General features: G+C 40.9%; 1 protein-coding gene across 1 annotated transcript in view; it reads right to left on the reverse strand.

The window, feature by feature from the left end:
* Positions 1 to 4,411: 4,411 nt before the first annotated feature.
* LOC139392042 (ephrin-A3-like) overlaps positions 4,412 to 21,728 on the reverse strand; it is a 92,977-nt gene continuing 75,660 nt past the window's right edge. The window contains exons 4-5 of the mRNA XM_071139695.1: positions 18,516 to 18,590; positions 4,412 to 6,778 (exon numbers count right to left, since the gene is read on the reverse strand). Of these exons, the coding sequence (XP_070995796.1) occupies positions 6,660 to 6,778; positions 18,516 to 18,590 (194 nt within the window). The 3' untranslated portion in view covers positions 4,412 to 6,659. The remainder of the gene's footprint in view (positions 6,779 to 18,515; positions 18,591 to 21,728) is intronic.

Below are 21,728 nucleotides of genomic sequence, written 5' to 3' on the forward strand. Positions count from 1 at the left end.
AATATATTATCACAATAGTGATACAATAGCCTAGGGCTATTTGTTAACCACCTATGAATAATTAGCAAATACTTCAGTTATAAAAAATAAATACATTTGAGCAGTTGCCAAATAAACAACAGGCCTACCTACAGCTGGAACCAGCCTTCCATCCGACCAGCCCCATTTTGAAGCATGCTGACGAGATTCTTCATTGATGTCATACGCTCTTACAAGTTCTCAGTGGAACTAGAGTCGGCATCTGTTTCATTGTCGGGACCAGACGGTGCAGGTTGTCTAGGGAATTCTACCCGGGGTCCGCCATGCACCCAGTAGGCTAGGTTACAGATGGTTTATCTCACAATAAATGACTCAGAAAACAATAAATGTGTCCAAATCACCTAAAGGTTATCTCCCTTTACTAATGGAATGTCACATAAAATTGTGAAATACTCCTTTTTTAAGGAGTATAATGTCAATGGACTAGGCTATAGCACTCCCTTGGTAAGCTCTTTTGAAAATCAAACTAACATTAATCATCATTTCCAAACTTCTCCAAACATGCAATCCTCAGGCTAATGTCAAGCAATAACTGATGGTGGCACACACATGAGCTATCATGTTACTTACTCGCAGATGGCGATATTGAGTCCTTTCATCTTACCGTCCAAAGGGAATGTATGTAGCCGGCTATACACTCGTATCCCACATGGACAGGTTTGTACATCTCCATTCAGGCTGCAAAGCAATCGATGTCCTCTTTAATTAGATTTAACGGCAAAAAGGTGGAAAGAAATGGAGAAAATATGCATACTTTCTTTGGCTAATGCTACTTCCTGACATTGCGTACAGCGTTCAGACCAAGGGTAAACAACAGACTGTTGCAACTTGACTGGCTGAACGCGATTCACAACATCCAGGACTAGCATTTAGACGCTAGCATGGTGGAGGAAAATGGTGCTTCAGAAAGAAAGCATGGAGGGTTTCTATGTTTTTTCCCACATTCTCATTAAATTGAGTTAAGGAGGACATCGACACCTTTGCAGCCTGAATGGGGAATGTTTTATGTACGAACCGGTCCACGGGGGATACGAGTGTAAAGCCTGCTGCATATATTCCCTTTGGATGGTAAGATGAGGCATTTATTCTTGAAGTGATGATTTATCTTATAACCAGTTTAGCCCAAAGAGCTACAGTACATCCTACCGCTACCCCCAGAAAACATAAATAAATCATACAAAATGTAAGTATTAAATGAATGTACAAGTCTAAAGGAGACTGACTAAGATCCCAAATGCATGCAGAGAGCCAAGGTGACAACTATCTATCTTTCAATTAAACCCATAAATGTCAGATATAATCAGGTTTTAATATCTATAATTGCAACGAGACACCAGTTTTTTCACCTCCAGCTAAACAACTTTGTCATTGGAATGAAAAGCAGGAGAGAGAGAAAGAGAAAGAGAGAAATAAAGCTAAAAGCACAATCATTCCCAAACCTCATCCTGAGGACACAAAGAAGTGCACTTAGCACTAAGTAACACTTGATTCAACGAATAAACTTATCATCAAGCCTTTAGTTGAATCAGGTGTGTTACAGTGGTCCTAGGGAAAAAACAAACATGCACCTTTTTGGGTGCCCAGGACCTGGATTGGGAAACAGTGACGTAAAACATGAAAGAAATCTAACTTGGCCTCTTCTCTCTGATGTGGACATTACTGCATCAGATATACAGTTGAAGTCAGAAGTTTACATACACCTTAGCCAAATACATTTAAACTCAGTTTTTCACAATTCCTGACATTTAATGCTAGCAAAAATTCCCTGTCTTAGGTCAGTTAGGATCACCACTTTATTTTAAGAATGTGAAATGTCAGAATAATAGTAGAGAGAATGATTTATTTCAGCTTTTATTTATTTTATCACATTCCCAGTGGGTCAGAAGTTTACATACACTCAATTAGTATTTGGTAGCATTGTCTTTAAATTGTTAAACTTGGGTCAAACGTTTTGGGTAGCCTTCCACAAGCTTCCCAAAATACCTTGGGGGAATTTTGGCCTATTCCTCCTGACAGAGCTGGTGTAACTGAGTCAGGTTTTATAGGCCTCCTTACTCGTACACGCTTTTTTAGTTCTGCCAACCAATTTTCTATAGGATTGAGGTCAGGGCTTTGTGATGGCCACTCCAATACCTTGACTTTGTTGTCCTTAAGCCATGTTGCCACAACTTTGGAAGTATGCTTGGTGTCATTGTCCATTTGGAAGATCCATTTGTGACCAAGCATTAACTTCCTGACTGATGTCTTGAGATGTTGCTTCAATATATCCACATAATTTTCCTTCCTCATGATGTCCTCTATTTTGTGAAGTGCACCAGTCCCTCCTGCAGCAAAGCACCCCCACAACATGATGCTGCCACCCCCGTGCTTCATGGTTGGGATGGTGTTCTTCGGCATGCAAGCCTCCCCCTTCTTCCTCCAAACATAACGATGGTCATTATGGCCAAACAGTTCTATTTTTGTTTCATCAGACCAGAGGGCATTTCTCCAAAAAGTACGATCTTTGTCCCCATGTGCAGTTGTAAAACGTAGTCTGGCTTTTTCATGGCGGTTTTGGAGCAGTGGATTCTTCCTTGTTGAGCGGCCTTTCAGGTTATGTCGATATAGGACTCGTTTTACTGTGGATATAGATACTTGTGTACCTGTTTCCTCCAGCATCTTCACAAGGTCCTTTGCTGTTGTTCTGGGATTGATTTGCACTTTTCGCACCAAAGTACGTTCATCTCTAGGAGACAGAACGCGTCTCCAGGAGACAGAACGCGTGGTCCCATGGTGTTTATACTTGCGTACTATTGTTTGTACAGATGAACGTGGTACCTTCAGGCATTTGGAAATTGCTCCCAAGGATGAACGAGACTTGTGGAGATCTAAAAAATTTTTCTGAGGTCTTGGCTGATTTCTTTTGATTTTCCCATGATGTCAAGCAAAGAAGCACTGGGTTTGAAGGTAGGCCTTGAAATACATCCACAGGTACACCTCCTATTGACTCAAATGATGTCAATTAGCCTATCAGAAGCGTCTAAAGCCATGACATCATTTTCTGGAATTTTCCAAGCTGGTAACGAGTAGAGGACAGAGGAGCCTCTTAAAGAAGAAGTTACAGGTCTGTGAAAGCCAGAAATCTTGCTTGTTTATAGGTGACCAAATACTTATTTTCCACCATAATTTGCTAATAAATTCATAAAAGATCCTACAATGTGATTTTCTGGATTTTTTTTCTCATTTTGTCTGTCATAGTTGAAGTGTACCTATGATGAAAATTACAGGCCTCTCTCATCTTTTTAAGTGGGAGAACTTGCACAATTGGTGGCTGACTAAATACTTTTTTGCTCCACTGTAGGTGTATGTAAACTTCCGACTTCAACTGTATGTGTCAGTCCCTTTTGTAGACTTCTCTGGTTAGCGTACCAAGATTAGAGAGAAACTGACAGGGGCACAGGGAGCGAGGGGTGGAGGGACGGGGAGAAAGACTGAGGGAGATGGAGATGTGTGGAGACATGAATGGCTTGCAGGTGTTTTGTGGGGAGCAGAGCGAGAGAATGGGGGATGGAGAGAGAGACAGAGAGATGGAGCAGTAGGTTGGTTTTCCCCACGTTGTCATTATGTTTTATGGGTGCTGCGTTTGTGCTCTCAAGTGGAGATATATTACTGTAAGCACAGGCCATGTGATGAAGGTGTTAGTGTGGATGAGTGGGTTGTGCGTGTCAGTATGTAGGATGGAAATAGTTCAAATGAGTATACGAGAGAGGGAATGGATCTTAACAGGAAAAGACAAGGACCAAACAGAAAGGGAAGATAAACACACAAACTGTAAGAGAAATAGAAAGTTTAGGGCAAGGTAAGGTGGAGGTGAGATAGAAGATCAAAGACGAAAAAGAAACATAAATGGAGACTGAAAGGTCGTGCTAAATCCAACAAGCTCTCACAGTCTGTCAGAATTAGACATTCATCCATGTTTCTCAAACGTCAAGTGTTTAGTAACTTCTCCGTATCATTCCAAGGTTAACTTTAGGCATTAACTCATCATTCTTAAGGTTAGGAATGAACTACAAATGGTTACGGTAAGGGTTAAGGTTAGGGATAGGCTTAAATTTTTTTTTTTTAAACCAACTTTCTATCGCTGGATTCGAACAAGCAACCTTTGGAACTGCCCTAACCAAAGCCTCCTTGAAGGTAACAACGCTCACTGCTGCTCCTAGTGGCTGGTTTCCATGTCATCTCCCAACGTCCTTAGACATGGATGGACATCAAATACTGACTTGTATCACGGGTGACGTGCCTGGCTAAATCATTCTTATAAAGAACGTTCCTGACAAAACAACTTAGCAACTGAATCATTTAACTTAGGATATAGATGTATAAAGACTTTTGCTAAAAGTATGATTTTTATTGTCATCATTTTAATCATTGTCATTCTTAGTTCAATTTACATGTTTTTAAATTGATTCTTGTCAAAGGTAAACACAATTCTTGTTGTTGTCTCCATCCAACATTAGTAAATGCTTTTTTAAAATCCCCCCGGACCCTAACATAAGCTAACATTACTGAAGCACATACTCTCTATCTCTCATACACTCCTGCATATTCAGATCCTACAAACAAGTCCCTCAACGAATACGAAAAGTCTAAAATGCACACATACTCGAAAGCGCAGACAGTCACACTCCTTATTCCTCCATACGCACAACAATGTGTTTTTCTCTCTCAATAATGCCTTTTCTCTCTCACTCTCTCTGACACACCCACACACACACACAAACCCAGCACCTACCAGCACGTTTATAAAGTTATATTACAATGCACTATCGTCATTTCTTGTGTCAAGAATTTTAAGTGCAGCACTGGAGGAGTGATGTTTTTTATCCAGTATCACCTCTCCTCTTATTTCCCCCGTGCTGCAGGCATAAATGCTATGGTTAAATGTAATGCTTTATAACATGTGAGAAGAATAGTTACACCTCTCCTCAAAAGTCTTAACTGGCATACATCCATGTACTGTACTTAACAGAAGCAAATGCTTTAGCAAAAATAAAAAAGTAAAAAAAATTTGGTACAATAGCTTAATGAAAAAATACTTGGAAATGTACACGGATAAACAAGCAAATCAATAAATAATGTAAACAAATGTGTAAATAAATGTTAATAAACCATACAGCATTGTCATCGAAAATGCAATCCTAATATTGTCAGACTTTATAGTATAAAACAGTAAATCTGTGGACTGCTGTCTGTCTGCAAATTCACGCATGTTTACAAAATGGAAACTAAAGTAATCTGTGACACAAATCACAGTTTCCTCAGGCACCTGCCGCTCTGTGACTACTATATTTGGTAGTTACCACAGTGACTGAGATTGTAATAATGAACAGCCTTGATTCGGTAACCTTTGAAAGTGATGGAGGAAAAAATAATAATAATCAGGTCTGGATTTGTAGGGTATTTGTTGTTATGAAATGTTTAATATTGTAATTTGTGGCAATAGAAACCATTCTGTTGACTATTGATACAAGATTGCTACCTGGAACCCAGACAAAGTGTTATGGGTAGATGCATCAGGCAAAAACACAGATCTGTGCTTCTGGAAATGCCCTCAAAGCACAGGTGCAGAGTCTCTTTAATTCCAGTTAATAAGGTTTGAAGGCAGATATGAAAACAGATCTAGGACCAGTTTTTGAAGGGCACCGTCTATTTTGTCTTTGACATGTGGGCTTTAGACCTTTCTATGCACCACAAAGCCACAGTTAGAGGACATCTAGAGGAGATGGATAAGGGCTCTCGAAAGCCTTATAGAGATTCTCTTAAAATATTTCTGTCTTCCGGTTAACACCATCAACACCTGGGCCTCGGTGTGACCAACTCGTATCTATGACAGTAAAAGATGGGTTAACATCCGGTAGAATGGCAGCAGTGTAGAGAAATGGCTGCAAGTATATGGCACAGCACAGTACAGTGAATATTGGCAGAGTCCAGCATGGTCCACAGTACTGCAGCAACACCAAGTCCAGTTGAGTTCCGTCCATCAAAGCCTATTGGACAGTCCATTGGTCAGGCTCAGTGGAGCCCAGTCCAGTTATGGCCATCCTACTCCACAGAGCTCAAAGGTCCTTCATATTGGGACAAGCTGAAGACAATGTCATGCGAGTTCCTTCGCAGATAGACAGGCAGCCATACTCCCATTACAAATCCCACTGCACATGCCCTACTTTAACTGTGTGTGTGTAGCCAGAGGCAGTCTAGGCATGATGGCTGTATCATGTCTAAGTCTGAATGCCATTTTCTGCTTTGGTCCGTGTGGTGGCACACCAAATGCATGAAATGCAGTGGCACATATGCACGTAGTGTATGTCCGACAATGCATGAACCAAAGACGTCGCACAAACTGTGTATCAACAGTGACTACAGGTGAGTTAAGATAGAATTGAGTGAGTATGATTTGAGAGTAAGTCCTGTTTTTTATAGTTGTGTCAAATTGATTGTAATTCTGGCTTTTGATTGGTTGAATTGTGTGACATTTACTTGGTTCCCTCTCACTTTCTAATTGAACCCGGGGTCAATGGATACAGAGCCCTTCAGTCTAAGCAGTTCAGATATCCATGTGATGTCACTCGGGGGGACAGTCGCTAGGAAACCAGGAGGGCGGAGATGAGCAGTGTTGCCACGGTGAGCAGAAGGCGATCGCGTGATCGGCTGCTGCCACTGACGCTCTTCTCCAGTTTGGGAATTTCAGGGTTAAATTCATCTGTGGAGAGAGAGAAAAAGAGAGAGAGAGAGACAGAGGGAGCGAGAGAGACAGACAGAGACAGACCGAGAGAGTGCGAGAGAGAGAGGGTGAGAGAAACCATCAAATTACACATTAACTCAATCAATCTACAGCCGATGTTGTGCAATGCATACAAATAATGCACATCCACATGTAGAGAACAAACAGAAAAATGTAACAAAAATCTGCAATTATCACCTGTGCTGCTACATATGATGCCATATTCCCTATTGGGAGGAGGAATAACCACACTTTGTTGTTCATCTTTTAAAATGTATGCATATTTTTATTCTAATGATTCGGCTTCATCTAGCAGGATTTGCAATTAAATGAAATTAACATAGAACAAACCCATTGATTAGGCACAATCCTGCATTAGCTGGAGAGCAAGAGAGAACAGGGAAAAAATACATCTCATTCTCAGAGTAAGCTTGGGATGTGTGACCAGAATCCTGAGCCTCCCTATAGGCAGGTAGCCTAGTGGTTAGAGCATTGGGCCAGTAACCGAAAGGTTGCTGGATTGAATCCCCGAGCCGACAAGGTAAAAGTCGTTCTGCCCCCGAACAAGGCAGTTAACCCACTGTTCCCTGGTAGGCCGTCATTATAAATAAGCATTTGTTCTTAATTGACTTGACTAGTTAAATAAAAGGTGAAAAAAATAAAAATAGGCCACTATGGGGACAGACAGTGAAGAGTTAACGAACTAAGAGAGACACACACACAAGATGTGACACTGATACGACGAATGACACGTGGCAGCAGACTTCCCCCCCCCCCCCCCCGTTGACTCAAGAGAAAGAACAACATCCAACTCGACCGGTTTGTCTGTGCGCGTCTGCCACGTCAAAACCATTCTTAGAAATATTAGGAAACATGTCTGTCGGCTACGACGATGACACAACCCTGACATCTACACCAGTGACATGGTCAAATAAAGTAATATGGTAAAGTGATAGGGCCGAGTCCAGTTGAGTACATGTGGTAAACTGAGACTGTTCCAGCTGACAGCCCATAAAGTTAGATAGAGGACTCCAGATGGATATAACCCATTTTAGCATGCCATTGAGGGCCTCTACCCTTTTAAAGCAGTCAACTGGGTGGGGATTCCTATGGGTTTTGAGCAATCAGCCAAGGATCAGAGCATGGTCTTCTTCAAATTGGATGGCCTATGGTCAGTTAATGGCTTTAAGCTAAATCACCACCATCTAATCTCAACAATAAACAATAAACACACAAGATTTGACCACCAATATTAGCTTTACACTTCTTTCAAACACAAAAGAAAAAGAACATTGACTACTTGGAGCCTCAATAGCAATGTCCATGCTGTCACAAATGCCACAATTGCACAAATAAAAAGTTCTTTATTAAACTCTATGAGATTAGCTGACAAGGTATTCATCAATATGTTATCTCAGACAGGGAGGGGCGTTGAGTGAGTTTGTTCCATAGAAACTGTAAGTGAGTTTTAACCTGAACAGGAAGTTAGTATGCTGCAAAGTTAGAGAATATTGACACGGTATTAGGTGGAATAGTGTCCCTGATTGTGTAAAGTAGTGTTTAAAAAAAAAAAGAGATCAGCTTTAATATGGAAGATAGATTGTGCCTTCTATCAATGTAATTCTCTGCATCACTTCCAATACACCACATATCTTTGTTGTGAATATATACTGAACAAAAATTTAAACGCAACACGCAGAAATTTCAAAGATTTTAATGAGTTCATATAAGGAAGTCAGTCAAATTAAATAAATTCACTAGGCCCTAATCTATGGATTTCACATGCCTGGGAATAGAGATATATATCTGTTGGTCACAGATAACTTTAAAAAAAGGTTGTGGCGTGATCAGAAAACCAGTCAGTATCTGGTGTGACCACCATTTGCCTCATGCAGTGCAGGACATGTCCTTCTCATAGAGTTGATCAGGCTGTTCATTGTGGCCTGTGGAATGTTGTCCCACTCCTCTACAATGGCTGTGCGAATTTGCTAGATATTGGCGGGAAATGGTACATTGAGTCTGCAGGCCATTGGAGAACTGGGACATTTTGATCTTCCAGGAAATGTGTACTGATCCTTCCGACATGGGGCCGTGCATTATCATGCTGAAACATGAGGTGATGGCGGCGGATGAATGGCACAACAATGGGCCTCAGGATCTCGTCACGTTATCTCTATTGACATCGATAAAATGCAATTGTGTTGTCCCGTAGCTTATGCCTGCCCATACCACAACCCCCCCCGCCACCAAGGTGCACTCTGTTCACACATTGACGTCAGCAAACTGCTAGCCCACACAACGCGGTTGTGAGGTCGGTTCTCCAAAACGACGTTGGAGGTGGCTTATGGTAGAGAAATTAACATTCAATTATCTGGCAACAGCTCTGGTGGACATTTCCACGCTCTCTCAAAACTTGAGACATCTGCGGCATTATGTTGTGTGACGAAACTGCACATTTTAGAGTGGCCTTTAATTGTTCTCAGCACATTACCTGTGCAATTATGCTGCTGAATCAGCTTCTTGATTTGCCACACCATTCAGGTGGATGGATTATTTTGCAAAGGAGAAATCTTCACTAGCAGGGATGTAAACACATTTATGCACATTTGAGAGAAATTAGCTTTTTGTGCTAATGGAATTTTCTGGGAACTTTTAACATGGGACCAACACTTTACATTTTGTGTTTATATTTTTGTTCAGTATATACACACACACATATATATATATATATATATATATATATATATATATATATATATATATATAAAGAATATATTTTAATATATTCCCCTTCTTTATTATTTTTCGCAACTCCTACCACTCCTCCCCTAATTGGAGTAAACGAATACTTAGGCTTCTACATCCAGCTTATACATACCATATACAGTGCCTTGCGAAAGTATTCGGCCCCCTTGAACTTTGCGACCTTTTGCCACATTTCAGGCTTCAAACATAAAGATATAAAACTGTATTTTTTTGTGAAGAATCAACAACAAGTAGGACACAATCGTGAAGTGGAACGACATTTATTGGATATTTCAAACTTTTTTAACAAATCAAAAACTGAAAAATTGGGCGTGCAAAATTATTCAGCCCCCTTAAGTTAATACTTTGTAGCGCCACCTTTTGCTGCGATTACAGCTGTAAGTCGCTTGGGGTATGTCTCTATCAGTTTTGCACATCGAGAGACTGACATTTTTTCCCATTCCTCCTTGCAAAACAGCTCGAGCTCAGTGAGGTTGGATGGAGAGCATTTGTGAACAGCAGTTTTCAGTTCTTTCCACAGATTCTCGATTGGATTCAGGTCTGGACTTTGACTTGGCCATTCTAACACCTGGATATGTTTATTTTTTAACCATTCCATTGTAGATTTTGCTTTATGTTTTGGATCATTGTCTTGTTGGAAGACAAATCTCCGTCCCAGTCTCAGGTCTTTTGCAGACTCCATCAGCTTTTCTTCCAGAATGGTCCTGTATTTGGCTCCATCCATCTTCCCATCAATTTTAACCATCTTCCCTGTCCCTGCTGAAGAAAAGCAGGCCCAAACCATGATGCTGCCACCACCATGTTTGACAGTGGGGATGGTGTGTTCAGCTGTGTTGCTTTTACGCCAAACATAACGTTTTGCATTGTTGCCAAAAAGTTCAATTTTGGTTTCATCTGACCAAAGCACCTTCTTCCACATGTTTGGTGTGTCTCCCAGATGGCTTGTGGCAAACTTTAAACAACACTTTTTATGGATATCTTTAAGAAATGGCTTTCTTGCCACTCTTCCATAAAGGCCAGATTTGTGCAATATACGACTGACTGTTGTCCTATGGACAGAGTCTCCCACCTCAGCTGTAGATCTCTGCAGTTCATCCAGAGTGATCATGGGCCTCTTGGCTGCATCTCTGATCAGTCTTCTCCTTGTATGAGCTGAAAGTTTAGAGGGACGGCCAGGTCTTGGTAGATTTGCAGTGGTCTGATACTCCTTCCATTTCAATATTATCGCTTGCACAGTGCTCCTTGGGATGTTTAAAGCTTGGGAAATCTTTTTGTATCCAAATCCGGCTTTAAACGTCTTCACAACAGTATCTCGGACCTGCCTGGTGTGTTCCTTGTTCTTCATGATGCTCTCTGCGCTTTTAACGGACCTCTGAGACTATCACAGTGCAGGTGCATTTATACGGAGACTTGATTACACACAGGTGGATTGTATTTATCATCATTAGTCATTTAGGTCAACATTGGATCATTCAGAGATCCTCACTGAACTTCTGGAGAGAGTTTGCTGCACTGAAAGTAAAGGGGCTGAATAATTTTGCACGCCCAATTTTTCAGTTTTTGATTTGTTAAAAAAGTTTGAAATATCCAATAAATGTTGTTCCACTTCATGATTGTGTCCCACTTGTTGTTGATTCTTCACAAATAAATACAGTTCTATATCTTTATGTTTGAAGCCTGAAATGTGGCAAAAGGTCGCAAAGTTCAAGGGGGCCGAATACTTTCGCAAGGCACTGTACATTTTACGGACACATTATATTTTACATTAGTTATATTTTTTGTTTGTTTTTAGTCCCACCTTCCAGCTACCCTCAACCCCTCCCATATATCTCTGAAGGCCATCCAGTTTTGAATTATAATTGCAATATATTTTCCCACTGTGCTGTGATGTTTCACAACATTTCGGGACCTTTCTATTCTCATAGTTTCTACAGATTGTAAATTAAAGACAAAAAAATTTTCTAAGAAAATTCTTGTTATTCATCAATTGACTATGACTTTTCAAATCACGCAGCAGTGCTATATGCAGAGTTAGCTTCAGGTAAATGCTACAATTCTTCAGCCATTGCTGAACCTACTACCAAAAACAAGCTACATATTGGCAGTACCAAAACAAGTGACCTAATGATTCCGTCTTGTCGCAGCAAAATCTGCAGAGCTGGGATGATTGTATCTCCCATATACATACAGTGCATTCGGATAGTATTCAGATCCCTTCACTTTTTCCACATTTTGTTACGTTACAGCCTTAATCATTTTTTTCTCATCAATCTACACACAATACCCAATAATGTCAAAGCAAAAACAGGTTTTTAGAAATTTTAGCAAATATGTTAATAATAAAACAGATTTACCTTAAGTATTCAGATCCTTTGCTATGACACTCGAAATTGAGCTCATGTGCATCCTGTTTCCATTGATCATCCTTGAGATGTTTCTATAATTGATTGGACATGACTTGGAAAGGCCCACATCTGTCTATATAAAGGTCCCACTGTTGACAGTGCATGTCAGAGCAAAAAACAAGCCATGATGTCGAAAGAACTGTCCGCAGAGCTCTGAGACAGGATTGTGTCGAGACACAGATCTGGGGAAGGGTACCAAAACATTTCTACAGCATTGAAGGTCCCCAAGAACACAGTAGCCTCCATCATTCTTAAATGGAAGAAGCTTAGAACGACCAAGACTCTTCCTAGAGCTGGCCACCCAGTCAAACTGATCAATCGGGGGAGAAGGGCCTTGGTCAGAGAGATGACCAAGAACCCAATGGTCACTCTGACAGAGCTCCAGAGATCCTCTGTGGAGATGGGAGAACCTTCTAGAAGGACAACCATCTCTGCAGCACTCCACCAATCAGGGCTTTATGATGGAGTGTCCAGATGGAAGCCACTCCTCAGTAAAAGGCACATGACAGCAAGCTTGTAGTTTGCCCCAAAAAAACTAAACGACTCTCAGACCATGAGAAACAAGATTCTCTGGTCTGATGAAACTAAGATTGAACTCTTTTGCCAAGCGTCACGTCTGGAGTAAACATGGCACTATCCCTACGGGGAAGCATGGTGGTGGCAGAATCATGCTGTGGGGATGTTTTTCAGCAGCTGGGACTGGGAGACTTGTCAGGATCGAAGGAAAGATGAAGCAAGCAAAGTACAGAGAGAACCTTGATAAAACAAACCTGTTCCAGAGTGCCCAAGACCTCAGACTGGGGCAAAGGTTCACCTTCCAACAGGACAACTACCCTAAGCACACAGCCAATACAACGCAGGAGTGGCTTTGGGACAATGCTCTGAAAGTCATTGAGTGGCCCTGCCAGAGCCCAGACTTGAACTTGATCGAACAGCCCTGGAGAGACCTGAAAATAGCTGTGCAGCGATGTTCCCCATCCAACCTGACAGAGCTTGAGAGGATGTGCAGAGAAGAATGGGAGAAACTCCACAAATACAGGCATGCCAAGCTTGTAGCGTCATACCCAAGAAGACTCGAGGCTGTAATCGCTGCCAAAGGTGCTTCAACAGAGTACTGAGTAAAGGGTCTGAAGACTTACGTAAATGTGATATATCTGTTTTTTTTATTTTAATAAATGTGCAAAAATGTCTACATATAGGGTACTGTGTGTAGACTGATGAGGGATTAAAAAAAAATATATTTTATATATAAGGCTGTAACATAACAAAAAGTCAAGGGGTCTGTCACGCGTACTCCCACTCCCCCGCTCGATGTCGCCGGTGTACTACTAACCACCAGTCCTGGCAATCATCATCACACACATCTGCCCCCCATCGTTACGCACACCTGGACTTCATCATCACCTTGATTTACTCTCCCTTTATTTTGCCCTCAGTAGCCCCAGTCATCAGGCAGTATTGGTTTTGTTCACATTCAGTACACTCATGTTTTTTTTTTTTTTTTCATTAAACTTACCTTCTGCACCTGCTTCCAGTGTATACTTTACAGGGTCTGAATAATTTCCAAATGCACAGCATACATTTATTTATCTATCTATATACTGTATATACAGTATATCACAAAAGTGAGTACAAACCTCACATTTTTGTAAATATTTGAGTATATCTTTTCATGTGACAACACTGAAGAAATTACACTTTGCTACAATGTAAAGTAGTGAGTGTACAGCTTGTATAACAGTGTACATTTGCTGTCCCCTCAAAATAACTCAACACACAGCCATTAATGTATAAACCGCTGGCAACAAAAGTGAGTACACCCCTAAGTGAAAATGTACAAATTGAGCCCAATTAGCCATTTTACCTCCCCGGTGTCATGTGACTCCTTTGTGTTACAAGGTCTCAGGTGTGAATGGGGAGCAGGTGTGTTACATTTGGTATCATCGCTCTCACACTCCCTCATACTGACTGGTCACTGGAAGTTCAACATGGCACCTCATGGCAAAGAACTCTTTGAGGATCTGATTTTTTATTTATTTTTTGCTCTACATAAAGATGGCGTGGGCTATAAGAAGATTGCCAAGACTCTGAAACTGAGCTGCAGCACGGTGGCCAAGACCATACAGCGGTTTAACTGGAAAGGTTCCACTCAGAACAGGCCTCGCCATGGTCGACCAAAGAAGTTGAGTGCACGTGCTCAGCGTCATATCCAGAGGTTGTCTTTGGGAAATAGACGTATGAGTGCTGCCAGCATTGCTGCAGAGGTTGAAGGGGTGGGGGGTCAGCCTGTCCGTGCTCAGACCATACGCCGTACACTGCATCAAATTGGTCTGCATGGCGGTCGTCCCAGAAGGAAGCCTCTTCTAAAGATGATGCACAAGAAAGCCCGCAAACAGTTTGTTGAAGACAAGCAGACTAAGGACATGGATTACTGGAACCATGTCCTGTGGTCTGATGAGACCAAGATAAACTTATTTGGTTCAGATGGTGTCAAGCGTGTGTGGCTGCAACCAGGTGAGGAGTACAAAGACAAGTGTGTCTTGCCTACAGTCAAGTATGGTGGTGGGAGTGTCATGGTCTGGGGCTGCATGGGTGCTGCCGGCACTGGGGAGCTACAGTTCATTGAGGGAACCATGAATGCCAACATGTATTGTGACATACTGAAGCAGAGCATGATCCCCTCCCTTCGGAGACTGGGCCGCAGGGCAGTATTCCAACATGATAACAACCCCAAACACACATCCAAGACGACCACTGCCTTGCTAAAGAAGCTGAGGGTAAAGGTGATGGACTGGCCAAGCATGTCTCCAGACCTAAACCCTATTGAGCATCTGTGGGACATCCTCAAACGGAAGGTGGAGGAGTGCAAGGTCTCTAACATCCACCAGCTCTGTGATGTTGTCATGGAGGAGTGGAAGAGGACTCCAGTGGCAACCTGTGAGGCTCTGGTGAACTCCATGCCCAAGAGGGTTAAGGCAGTGCTGGAAAATGATGGTGGCCACACAAAATATTGACACTTTGGGCCCAATTTGGACATTTTCACTTAGGGGTGTACTCACTTTTGTTGCCAGTGGTTTATACATTAATGGCTGTGTGTTGAGTTATTTTGAGGGGACAGCAAATTTACAGTTATACAAGCTGTACACTCACTACTTTACATTGTAGCAAAGTGTCATTTCTTCAGTGTTGTCACATGAAAATATATACTCAAATATTTAAAAAAATGTGAGGGGTGTACTCACTTTTGTGATATACTGTATATAACATTCTATTGGTTGCAAGTTTTGAATCAGGCGTCGTCTTGTGTATCAGCAATGTGCCACGGAATCGGTCAATCGAAAATCTCTTCCCAACTATTTTCAACCTGTTTGGCGCAGCTGTTGTTGTTTGGCGCAGCTGTTGTTTGGTGCAGCTGTTATCCTTAAACACTATACTTTTTTATTTATCACAATTTTCTTTAACCAATTTTGGTCTTTAATGCAGGGCCAACAGACAAGTTCATTACTGCCTCCCCCTTCCATTGCAGTAATGCTGCAATCAGTTGGTTGTAATTTTGGATAGAGCAGACATTTCCATATATTTTTGTTAACTGCATGTGCGACATACACTACCGTTCAAAAGTTTGGGGTCACTTAGAAATGTCCTAGTTTTTTAAAGAAAATTTTAAAAAACTGTCCATTAAAATAACATCAAATTGATCAGAAAAACAGTGTAGACATTGTTAATGTTGTAAATGACTATTGTAGCTTGAAACAGCTCATATTTAATGGAATATCTACATAGGCATACAGAGGCGTATTATCAGCAACCATCACTCCCGTGTTCCAATGCAACGTTGTGTTAACCAATCCAAGATTATAGTTTTAAACGGCCTAATTGATCTTTAGAAAACCCATTTGCAATTGTTAGCGCAGCTGAAACTGTTGTCCTGATTAAAGAAGCAATAAAACTGCCATCCTTTAGACTGGTTGAGTATCTGGAGCGTCAGCATTTGTGGGTTCGATTACAGGCTTAAAATGGCCAAAAACAAGGTACTTTCTTCTGAAACTCATCAGTAATCTTGTTCTGAATGAGGAGTGATGGGGAGTGAGGAGTGATGGTTGCTGATAATGGGCTTCTGTACGCCTATGTAGATATTCCATTAAAAATCTGCCGTTTCCCACTACAATAGTCATTTACAACATTAACAATGGCACTGTTATTTTAATGGACAAAAAAATTGCTTTTCTTTCAAAAACAAGGACATTTCTAAGTGACCCCAAATTTTTGAACAGTAGTGTAACTTCACCAGTCCTATTTTTTTTTAAATGTTGAAATTATTATTTTTTTAAAAATCAATCCATTTGTTAATTCTGGTGCTTAAACTGAAATTGCAACCAGATTTCTATAGCTTCAACATGGTCAGCGAGACCATCAGGGTTGCACAAGTGTTTATGGGTTATGACTTCTATTGTGTCCTTTTTCTGTTGATGCCACTCATCCATAAAGTACAGAAAGATGCATCAGGAGGCCCCAAGGCATTTGGGTTGTTTGGACTATGTGTGTTTACTGTATTTATTTATTTTCCTCCATAAACTCGGTCATGAGCCATCCGGCCACCATTGAACAACTGTGTGTGTGTGTGTGGTTGTATGTGTTTGTGACAGACAGAGAGAAAGAAAGAAAGATAAATATAATGATGTGTGTGAGTGTGTGCCTAGCAAGGTGGTATTCAGAACTAGAGGTCGACCGATTAATCGGAATGGCCGATTTCATAACAATCGGAAATCTGTATTTTTGGACACCGATTTGGCCAAGTTTTTTTTTTTTTTTTACACCTTTATTTAACTAGGCAAGTCAGTTAAGAACACATTCTTATTTTCAATGACGGCCTAGGAACGGTGGGTTAACTGCCCCGTTTAGGGGCAGAACGACAGATTTTTACCTTGTCAGCTCGGGGATTCAATCTTGCAACCTTACAGTTAACTAGTCCAACGCTCTAACCACCTGACTACATTGCACTCCACGAGGAGCCTGCCAGTTACGCGAATGCAGTAAGCCAAGGTAAGTTGCTAGCTAGCATTAAACTTATCTTATAAAAAACAATCAATCAATCATAATCACTAGTTAACTACACATGGTTGATGATATTACTAGTTTATCTAGCGTGTCCTGCTTTGCATATAATCGATGCGGTGCGTATTCGCGAATAAGGACTGTCGTTGCTCCAATGTGTACCTAACCATAAAATCAATGCCTTTCTTAAATTCAATATACAGACGTATATATTTTTAAACCTGCATATTTAGCTAAAAGAAATCCAGGTTAGCAGGCAATATTAACCAGGTGAAATTGTGTCACGTCTCTTGCGTTCACTGCACGCAGAGTCAGTGTATATGCAACAGTTTGGGCCGCCTATATTGCCAAAATGTTACGTAATTATGACATTACATTGAAGGTTGTGCAATGTAACAGGAATATTTAGACTTATGGATGCCACCCGTTAGATAAAATACGGAACGGTTCCGTATTTCACTGAAAGAATAAACGTCTTGTTTTCAAGATGATAGTTTCCGGATTCGACCATATTAATGACCTAAAGTTCATATTTCTGTGTGTTATTATGTTATAACTAAGTCTATGATTTGATAGAGCAGTCTGACTGAGCGGTGGTAGGCACCAGCAGGCTCGTAAGCATTCATTCAAACAGCACTTTAGTGCGTTTGCCAGCAGCTGTTTATGACTTCAATCCTATCAACTTCCGAGATTAGGCTTGTGTAACCGATGTGAAATGGCTAGCTAGTTAGTGTGGTGCGCGCTAATAGCGTTTTAAACGTCACTCGCTCTGAGACTTGGACTAGTTATTCCCCTTGCTCTGCATGGGTAACGCTGCTTCAAGGGTGGTTGTTGTTGATGTGTTCCTGGTTCGAGCCCAGGTAGGAGCGAGGAGAGGGACGGAAGCTATTACTGTTACACTGGCAATACTAAAGTGACTATAAGAACATCCAATAGTCAAAGGTTAATGAAATACAAATGGTATAGAGAGAAATAGTCCTATAATTCCTATAATAACTACAACCTAAAACTTCTTACCTGGGAATATTGAAGACTCATGTTAAAAGGAACCACCAGCTTTCATATGTTCTCATGTTCTGAGCAAGGAACTTAAACGTTAGCTTTTTTACATGGCACTTTTACTTTCTTCTCCAACACTTTGTTTTTGCATTATTTAAACCAAATTGAACATGTTTCATTATTTATTTGAGGCTAAATTGATTTTATTGATGTATTATATTAAGTTAAAATAAGCGTTCATTCAGTAGTGTTGTAATTGTCATTATTACAAATAAAATAAAAAATTGTCTGTTTAATCGGTATCGGCTTTTTTTGGTCCTCCAATAATCAGTATCGGTATTGGCGTTGAAAAATCTTAATCAGTCGACCTCTATTCAGAACCCATATAAATAATATTATGCCATTACTGAGAGAGAAAAAGAAAGGGGGGGCAGCAAGAGTGGGGGAAAGCGTCAGAGAGAGCACATCAGGATAGAATTGAGAGCACTCACCAATGTTGTGTATTTTGATATTGGGCCTGACTGTGTAGTCAGGTGGAGTCTGACTGGAATCATCACCATGGGAGACTTAGAGAGAGAGGAACACAAATATGCAAAGTCATTTATTGCCCACACTCCTTATTTTACACAGAAACTTCCCTATAAAGTACACTACCTTTGACCAGAGAGCGGGTTCCGTCTCAAACGGCATCCTATTCCCTATATATTGCACTACTTACAGTGCCTTCAGAAATTATTCACACCACTTTACTTTTTTCCAATTTTATTGTGTTACAAAGTGGGATTAAAATTGATTTAATTGTCATTTTTTTGTAAACAACTTACACAAAACGCTGTAATGTCAAAGTGGAAGAAAAACTCATACATGTTTTTTTTTTTTTTTACAAATGTATGAAAAATAAAATGCTAATATATCTTGATTAGATAACTATTCAAGTCAATACATGTTAGATTCACCTTTGGCAGCGATTACAGTGAGTCTTTGTGGGTAAGTCTCTAAGAGCTTTCCACACGTGGATTGTGCAACATTTTCCCATTATTCTTTTCAAAATTATTTAAGCTCTATCAGATTGGATGTTGATCATTGATAAACAACTATTTTGATGTATTGCCAACTCCAACGAAGATTTGGCCTTGTGTTTTGGGTTATTGTCCTGCTGAACGGTGAATTCATCTCCCAGTGTCTGGTGAAAAGCAGACTAAACCAGATTTTGCCTGTGCTTAGCTCCATTTAATTTATGTTTTATCCTGAAAAACTCCCCAGTCCTTAAGGATTATAAGCATACCCATAATATGATGCAGCCACCACTGTGATTGAAAATATGGAGGAGTAATGTTTTATATTGGATTTGCCCCAAACACAATACTTTGCATTCAGGACAAAAAGTTAATTGCTTTGCCAAATGTTTTGCAGTATTACTTTAGTACCTTGTTGCAACATTTTTATTCTGTACATGCTTCCTCCTATTTATTCTGTCAATTAAGTTAGTATAGTGGAGTGACGACAATATTGCTGATCCATTCTCAGTTTTCTCCTATCACAGCCATTAAACTTCGTCCCCATTGTCCTCATGGTGAAATCCCTGAACGTTTAAAAAAAAAATCTTATTTACAATGACGACCTACCCCAGCCAATCCCGGACGACGCTGGGCCAATTGTGCGCCGCCCTAGGGACTCCCAATCACTGCCAGATTTGAACCAGGTACTGCAGTGATGCCTCTTGCACTGAGATGAAGTGTATTAGACCACTGCGCCACTCGGGAGCCCCTTCATTATTTATTTACTTATTTAGGCTTGCCATAACAAAGGGTTTGAATACTTATCAACATTTTACATACACAATTCCACTTTGACATTATGGGTTATTGTGTGTAGGCCAGGGACATTTTAAATTCAGGTTGTTACACAACAAGTGTGGAAATAGTCAAGGGGTCTGAACACTTTCTGAAGGCAGTGTTGAAGCCCCTTTGGCAGGCAGTGCCTTCAGAAAGTGTTCAGACCCCTTGACTTTTTCCACATTTGTCAATCTACACACAACACAGCTGGAGCTCTGTCAGAGTGACCATCGGGTTCTTGGTCACCTCCCTGACCAAGGCCCTTCTCCCCCGATTGCTCAGTTTGACTGGGCAGCCAGCTCTAGGAGGAGTCTTGGTGGTTCCAAACTTCTTCCATTGATGGAGGCCACTGTGTTCTTGGGAACCTTCAATGCGGCAAACATTTTTGGTACCCTTCCCCAGATCTGTTCTTCAACACAATCCTGTCTTGGAACTCTACAGACAATTCCTTCGACCTCATGGCTTGGTTTTTGCTCTGACATACACTGTCAACTGTGGGACCTTACATAGACAGGTGTGTGCCTTTCCAAGTCCATTGTATTGAATTTACCACATGGATTCCAATCAAGTTGAAGAAACATCTTATGTAAATAAGATATGTTTTTATTCTGATTAAATTTGCAAACAAATCTGAAAAGCTGTTTTCGCTTTGTCATTATGGGGTATGGTGTGTAGATTGATGAGGAAATGTTTTATTTAAACCATTTTACAATAAGGCTGTAACATAAGAAAATGTGGAAAAAGGGAAGGGGTTGAATTCTCTCTGAATGCACTTTATATAGTGCTACAGTTTATAGTACACCGTATAGGCCTAGGTCAGAAGTAATGCACTATAAAGGGAATGCGTGCCATTTGGGACACATCTTGTGTGAATGCCAGGATACTCCAGTCCAGTACATAAAGATATACTATGAGGTGAAGCTATCGAGCAGAAGATGAAGGCATATTTACTGAGAGGGAAAGTATTACACACACTGATAGTCTAGACTTGGCATTACATTAACATCAGCTCAGTGAGATTTTAAATGAGAATGCACATTGCTTATCCATATTCTATTGCACTGCAAAGAGGGATGTAGCATATGGCACAAGATACGAGGCATATGGTAAGTATGTGTATTTGTAGAGAAAAATGGTCTCAAAACAAAAGGGATAGGGCAGAGATAAAGTGGAATGAGAATAGCAACTGGGTTCAGATGATAGCTAGGCTACTAAGCAGACCTTGCAGAGTAACGGTTGTCGTTTGTAAAGTAAACACTATCACACACATTGGAAAACACACGGACACACACACACTTTATATCCACTTTATACCCCCCCCCCCCCCCCCCCCCCAAGTGGACACTTCAATAGATTAGCCCTGACACTCAGAGAGGAGGTTAAGGTGATGTGTACACAGGAGCTGACACTGGCCTGGGTGTGGGATGTATTAATGCTGACAAGGTTAGAGAAGTAGGGAGAGCTTTCAGCACAGGGCTTTGATCAAAGGCCTGCAGGGGAGAGAGGCTACTGGAGTAAAAATAACACAGAATGTCACTATCAGAGAGAGAATCAACTATCAGAGTGATGGGGAGAGGAGAGAGGGGGGCAGGAGAGGAGTGAGCGAGAAAATGAGAGAGAGAGAGAGAGAGAGAGAGAGAGAGAGAGAGAGAGAGAGAAATAAAGAGAGAGATAGAGAGGGAAGTTGAAGAGAGGCAGAGAGAGAGAGGGAGAGAACGAGAGAGAGGAGAGCGGCTGAGAAAGGGGGAAAGCATCAGAGGGAGAGAGCACATCAGGATAGAAGAGAGATTTACCTATCAAAAGCTATTAGAGCACTGAGACCCAGAATAACACTGTACATTACTACCAATGCCCTGGAACACAGAATAA

This window comes from Oncorhynchus clarkii, chromosome 32 (assembly GCF_045791955.1).
Source record: "Oncorhynchus clarkii lewisi isolate Uvic-CL-2024 chromosome 32, UVic_Ocla_1.0, whole genome shotgun sequence".
NCBI lineage: Eukaryota > Metazoa > Chordata > Actinopteri > Salmoniformes > Salmonidae > Oncorhynchus > Oncorhynchus clarkii.